Below are 6,938 nucleotides of genomic sequence, written 5' to 3' on the forward strand. Positions count from 1 at the left end.
CTGTCAGAGTCAAGATGGGGATGTGCACGGGCAGCCACAAAAGTGATAGAGTTGTCAGCTGAGATCGATAGAAAAGCACTCAAAAATCCCCGTGAGTGCTCAAGCAATGAATTAACTAATGCCCCGATAATGAGAGAACCATCAGCATCTCAATAGGGTCCAACCACTACCACAAGCATAAATGATACATGAGTGACTTGAGTTAGATCTATTCGAATTCCTTCAAGATGTAGGGTAGAAAAAACTGAAGAACACCTTAAGGCTATGAAAACACAAAATTAATTCATTTTAACTCCATAACATATCCCAGTTACATGTATTTGTTGAGTTAATAGAGGAGGTAACCTCTCAATCCTGCTAAAATCCTAACTAATCTCCAATTTGGAATCTTAATCTATCTAGCAACTAACAGATAGAAGTCAGATAAAGTTGAAATGCAATCTTCATGTGGACCTAAAATGGGGACCCATGGTAAATGCATTCTTGGCCTTTCATCATGTCTACATCAATTAGCCTAAGTTAAGGTGGTTAGAAACTTTTTGTAATTGTCCAAAGCAAGACCAAGCTGCATAGCAACATCATGTGTAAGAAAAATGTAATAATAACACATACAAAACACTAAAATAGAAAAGAACTTATGGCATGTTTTTTTTTAAAAAAAAAAAAAATAACAATCATTCAGACGGGAGCCAACAAAAAGGCTCAGCCCCCGTCTATCATATATCCCCAAACAGAAAGAAAGGCCACACGCTGGCATATAACTCAGGGAGCTAAAACGATCTAATAATCCCAATCCCCGTACTGTCTAGGACCATAGAGCCCCTGATGTTGCGGGGAAGGTCCGCACGGGCTGTGTACAGCTGGTTGGGGCACCCATCCGAAGCCATTCTGGCCAAGGCATCCACTACCGAGTTGCCTTCCCAGTAGATGTGATGGAAGGAGAGGTGAATAGCGCGGCTATACTGTAGAATGGAGCCCAAGACGTACCAGATATTCCGGGGGGGGGGGGGGGGCAGAACCATGGGGTTGAGACTGCTTCAACAATAATCCTCGAATCTGATTCAAATCTGGAAGCATTTCAACTCAGTCATAGCTCCCAGGAGATGAACGTTGAGGTGAGACCCAACAATTGCTCGAAACGAGATGATTTTGAGGCTTTGGAGGACCACTGCTGGATTCTGCACTTGATAAGCTGGTTGGGGATAATAGGCATACCAAATAATCGAGAGAAATGCGTTCAAACCTTCATTGCTGATTTGCCATGGCAAAAGAGGGGATCGAGGTCCTTGACGAAATGATTTGAAGACGCAGGGGAGGCTAGCAGGAGCTGAATCGACAGAGGAGCAAATCCGCTGAGGGTGGGCGTTGGGGCTGCACTGACATGGGGAGCCCTACAGCACTCACAACTGGAGGCCAAACTGATGCCTGATTTTTGGATCGCTGAGTCCACAGGGATCGCATTGTGTATGATTTTCCAAAGGAGGGCTCCGATCTTGGGAGGAAGCGCCTTGTTCCAGGCCCACTTAGTCCAAGCTAATCTCGGATAGTGGATCCTAAGACCATTCCAAGCTGACTTAAGGGTGAAAGCACTAGAGGTTGAGAGATCCCAAGCCAAGACGTCTTCTCTATCCGAGAGTTCTGCTGGGTTAGACTTAAGCATCTGAAAAATAGGAGGAGGGAGGAGCGGACGGACGTGGGAAAGATTCCAAGAGCCGGAGCTAGGGTGGAAGTCTCTCACCAAAGCATCCCGAAGCTGAGGCGGGATAGGGGACAGGGTGGCAGCAGCTAGGAGACCCCTCCCTGTCCAGTTTTGGTTCCAGAAATTCACCTTCCCCTCACCGATGAGCCACTTTGAATGCTGGATAGCGAATGACAGCATATTAAGCATTTCCTTCCACACCTGGGAGGCTGCCTGAGAACTCCTACCTTTAGATTGAAGAAGAAAGGGAAGGTATTTGGCTGAGATAAGTCTAGCCCAGAGAGATTTTCCTTTCAGAAGAGACCAGCCCATTTTTATGCTAAATGCTCTCATGACATCTCCCAACCTTCTGATCCCCAATCCTCCCTCGAAAAGAGGTCTGCAAATTCGGGCCCACTTGGTCCAATGCTTCTTCTGACGACCCTCTGCTGTTCCCCAGAAAAAGTCAGCAAAATCGGCCTCCAGGGAGTTGCTAACAGCTGCCGGGATATTCAGAGCGGACAAAATATGGATCGGTATGCTAGATAAGACGTTCTTGATGAGGATGGCCTTTACCGCTGGGTTGAGAAGTTTGGATTTCCACCCCTCGATCCTGCGGAGAATTTTCTGGATCAGCGACTGCAGGAGGGGGGGCGAGTCTTACCCCTGATGAGAGGTGCGCCAAGAGAAGTGCGGGGGAGACTTGCTTGCTTAAAGCCTGTTAGGTGGGCAAGCTTACGGGATTTAGCTCTTGAGGCTGTCTTTGAAACAAAGAAGGAGGATTTTTAGGCGTTAACCTTTTGACCAGAGACTACTTCATAATCATGAATGAACTTTAGAAGCGGGTGCAATGAGGACAGCCCGTCATTCAGGAATAAATAGCGTCATTAGCAAATAACAAATGAGAGACGAGAGGGCTGTTTCTAGAGAACTTGAAAGGCTGGCAAGTCCCTGACGTGAAAAGGTTTGTTAAGCCACGGCTGAGGAACTCGACAGCGATAATAAACATTGAAGGAGAAAAAGGATCTCCCTGTCTCAAGCCTCTGGAAGACTGAAAGGAGCCAAACGCCTTCCCATTGATAAGGACGAAAAACCAGCTGCCGTACCAGCAACGCTGCACCTGGTTGATCCAATGCTGGTCAAAACCAAACTTTTTAAGCATAATATCTAAAAAATCCCATTCGACGCGATCATAAGCTTTTTCCATATCCAATTTTATGATCAGATTGCCTCTAAAGACCCTACGATCTAGGTCATGAACCATCTCTCTCACAGTGGATATGTTCTCTGCTATGGATCTACCCCTGACGAAGGTGCCTTGTTCGTCTGAGATGATGGTGGGGAGGTGAACAGCCAATCTGGACGCAATGACCTTGGAAAATATTTTCACTATGATGTTGCAAAGGCTGATTGGTCTAAAGTCCCCAATGTGTTCCGGATTGCTCTTTTTAGGAATTAAACAAATTAAAGTGCATTGAAAAGCTCTTGGCAGAGGGCCCCCTGCAAGAAAATCATTAGCAGCAGCAAATATATCATTACCAATTACATCCCGGCAGGAAGAGAAGAAGGAACCACTAAAGCCATCCGGGCCAGGAGCGCTATCCTGGGGGATAGAATCAGCAGCGGCCTTGACTTCTTCGATGGTGAGGGGGCACAAAAGATCCTCGTTCATCTGAGACGTCACGATGGTTGGGATGCAGGCCAAGATGTCATTGTGGATGACGTTACCAGAGGAGGTGAAAAGGGCCTCAAAGTAGCCAGCAGCTTCCTTACATATGTCATCTATACTATTAAGGAGAGCCCCAGAGGAGGATTTAAGCTTTAAAATGGAGAGTCTTCTCCCCTTCTCCAACACCGAATGGTGGAAGAAGTTAGTGTTTCTGTCTCCTTCTGATAGTCATTTATTTCTGGATTTTTGTTTCCAGAAAATTTCTTCTTGAAGCTGAACTTTCTTCAAATTTGAGTGCGCTCGATTAAGCCTTTTTAAGTCTACATCTGATCTTGAGTTTTGGAGGATGAAGTCAGCTATGTTGACCTCGTCCTCAACCTGCTGCATCTTGCTGACCACATTTACAAAGATGTTGATGTTCCAGTCTTTCAGAGCTTTCTTGAGAATCTGCATTTTGATCAGAACCTTGTACATCGAGGCTGCTCCGACGTCCGTCTCCCAGCTGTGTTTAACAATTCTTTTAAAATCTTCATGGGCTGTCCGCATTCTTTAAAACTTGAATGGGCGGGGGAAGTTAACTGAAGCTTCTTTGAAAGTTAGGAGAATAGGCAAGTGGTCGGAGTGGGACCTTGTCAAATGATTGACCTGGAAAGGCTGGAGAGATTGCATCCATGGCGCATTGATGAGCATTCTGTCTAATCACGCCCATCTGCAGCTCCGCCCTGATCTATTATTACACCAGGTGAAGACCGATCCTTGGAAACCAGCATCAATGAGTGCAGTGTCATTAATGGTATCTTGGAAATCCTTCATTGCACTTGAGACCAAGGGCTCTCCCCCCAGCCTTTCGTCAAGGCTGACTATGGTATTGAAGTCCCCACAGACCAACACGGCCCATTGACAGCGGAGGAAACGCTTCTTAAATCATCCCATAGCCCTTTCCTTTGATTCCTGTCACAACTAGTATAAACAACTGATATGGAAATAGGGACATCCATTCCAACAATAGTAATGGTTAGAGTGATACACTGTCTTGACGCCTGGGAGGTTTGAAGCTGAAAGGAGTTTTTGGCAATCACTCAGATTTTGTTGTCAGTGATGTCCTTCATGCATTCAGTGTGAAAACCTAATTTAGCAGCAAGCTGGGCTCTTTTGGACTGTCTGATCATTGGCTCTTGAAGGAGAAGGAAAACAACTTTGTGTTTTCTAACCAGACGCTTCAAGTGGCGAGAGGTGGGAGAATTACCGACTCCCTGCACATTCCAAGAGAGGATGTTATACATCGGATAAACATTCTGACATCGCAGCCCTTATTCGACTTCCAATGGCTCTCCGATTTTTCCTCTTGTAGACAGAAAGTAGAGGCCTGCCCGTCTTCTTGAACGCGGCCTTTGAGGTGGGATTTTCCGCTTCCGAGTGACTGCTGGATTCAGAGGAGTGGGTGTCGTTCACATTGTCTCAATCATTCATATCGACCCAAAGTGTTATGTCGTTTCTATCTGCATTGGCAGAGGATGGGTTTGTATGGGTGCTTGCTAATAAAATATTGCCTGGGTGAGGTTCCCTGGGAGGGGCTGCTATTCGGGGGTCATGGCTTCCCGAAGGTTCAATGGGAAGTGGTTCTAGGCGACCTAACTCAAGCTCCTGCCGGTTGTCACGAGTGCATATAATCTGGACTTCTTCTTGAAATGTAGCTGTAGGTCCCTTGTGACTTTCGGTGGAGAGTATATGTGGGTGGTATGGAGATCCTTCCCTGAAGAGCTGCTGGACACTTGATAGCCAGCCTTCTCAGGCGTCCATGGCTTGCCTGTCCACTGTTGTCCCTGGCTGAGGCTTCTGGGGCGTTAGAGTGATCAAATGTGGCCCTGGCTGAACAACATTTCTAGCAATGGGGAGACTATCCACATCCATTGAGGGAATTAGCGGTTGATGCATTTTCTGGTTCATTTCCTACACGGAGGCCCGTTGGCGGTGGTTATCGGGAATAAAATGATGGCAGGCTAAAGGCTGATGGAGGGCACAATCCATAATGTTGGGCTGACCATTGATGCGTTCTGCTGAGAGAGGAGCTACTTGGTTCCTCTGTCCCTGGGTGTTGATGGTGAGCTGTGGGAGCAGTATAGGAGCCACTCCATTGGAGTTGAGATGGGGGGGGGGGGCGCTGATTGTTTCCCTGATTGACGGATTAAGCCTGATGCGGCTGAGTGCGGCATTAGGACGAACATGTGGCTGACAGTCTGCATTGGCAAGAGGAGGTTGCTGAGGTTGAGTAGGGAGATAGCTGTGGTGGAGGCCCTCTTCATCATGATGTCTTTCTTCATTCAGGGTCTCAGGCGGTTGATTGGCGAAGGATCTGATCACCCATTGCTTGGTGCTTTCTTGGCCTGATGGGGCTTTGGCAATCTGTTTGTCTGGAGAGTGATGAAGCTGGTCGAGAGATACAATGATCTGATGGGGCTGACCCTCGACTAGGAGGGTGGTCTGCTTAAGAGGGGGGGCATTCGGGTGTGGGATGATCTTTGCCCTGGCATACCAACGGTTGTGGCCTTCCGTCGAACACTTGTTGAGCTCTAGAACTGACCCCATCTGGTCAGCGATCTGACGAATGGTTTGCTCACACCAGGCAAAGATAGGGATGCCTTCAATGCGGATCCAATAGCCCTTGCCAGGAAGTATCATGCTCGGATTCCACTGGCGAAGGTTAATCAGCGAAAGTTTCTTGGGCAGGTTTCTAGCACTGATGAAGGCATGAAGACTTATGGCATGTTTAGATGCACAGAATCCACAAGAAAATGGGAATTGTTTTCTACTAACAAGGTAGTTAGACTAGCTATTTAGATAAGTGGGTTTCACGCAGTAATCATTACTCTTATCTACTATCAAAATTCTCTAACAAACGAAATAAGGCGACTGTCCTCTAATAAATGTGAGATTTCTACTTGTTGCGTGCAATTTATTTTGGAGGAAATAAAGAATCTCTTATATATATATATATATATATATATATATATATGGCATAATCTATTTTTATATCCTACCTTTTACTATGTCCATGACAAATATACTTGGGTAATCATTATGTTATCCATGGAATCCAAACAGAATCCTTGTATCCAAATGCGTACTTTTTGTTTTCCTTAATTATTTTTGTTAATTTGATTTATATATTAAAACTTCGAGGCAAATATGTAGAGTTAGAGATTGAGGTCACGATAAGCTGGCTCCGCCTCCTTTTTGTTGTGATGGGCTAGCCCGAATTGTATCCAAATGCATACTTAATATCAACATGTAAAGAATAGTTGTAATGTCTTTGGAATGTTTACGAATTTGAATCTGGAACCAAAATAGCTTGTGTAGCTTTCATAAGTAGGGCCACATGGTAGCTGATATTATATAGACTCCAATGTCCCATCTATGGTAGCTTGCATACACAAGGCATGGTAGTTGAAATCTTTGACCCACTAAGCCATGCGTCCCTACTCATGGCTTAGTGGTAGACAATCACAAGAGTTTCAACACTAAGGTCATCGATCGGTTCTGAATACCCATTGTGCTGTGTGTGGATGTAAGGGAGTGTGAAGAGAAAAACGA

The 6,938-nt window shown here is 45.7% G+C and overlaps 1 protein-coding gene across 1 annotated transcript; it reads right to left on the reverse strand.

The window, feature by feature from the left end:
• Positions 1 to 1,237: 1,237 nt before the first annotated feature.
• Positions 1,238 to 3,893, reverse strand: LOC131239131 (uncharacterized). Its single transcript, XM_058236689.1, has 4 exons — positions 3,714 to 3,893; positions 2,578 to 3,521; positions 2,418 to 2,475; positions 1,238 to 2,317 (listed from the first exon to the last, which is right to left on the reverse strand). Exons 1-4 carry the CDS (start codon positions 3,891 to 3,893, stop codon positions 1,238 to 1,240), a joined length of 2,262 nt encoding a protein of 753 aa, XP_058092672.1.
• Positions 3,894 to 6,938: the final 3,045 nt, after the last annotated feature.

The sequence above is a fragment of the Magnolia sinica genome, chromosome 3 (assembly GCF_029962835.1).
Source record: "Magnolia sinica isolate HGM2019 chromosome 3, MsV1, whole genome shotgun sequence".
NCBI classification, from domain to species: Eukaryota; Viridiplantae; Streptophyta; class Magnoliopsida; order Magnoliales; family Magnoliaceae; genus Magnolia; species Magnolia sinica.

Bases quoted from the DNA above. Each gene is read 5' to 3' on its own strand.
- LOC131239131 (XM_058236689.1), bottom strand. From the start codon at position 3,893: ATGCGGACAGCCCATGAAGATTTTAAAAGAATTGTTAAACACAGCTGG. The intron at 2,476-2,577 runs GTTATTTGCTAA...TCTGGTCAAAAG, and splicing joins AGCCCTCTCGTCTCTCATTT to GTTAACGCCTAAAAATCCTC. The intron at 2,318-2,417 runs GTAAGCTTGCCC...CCCCTCCTGCAG, and splicing joins AGCCTCAAGAGCTAAATCCC to TCGCTGATCCAGAAAATTCT.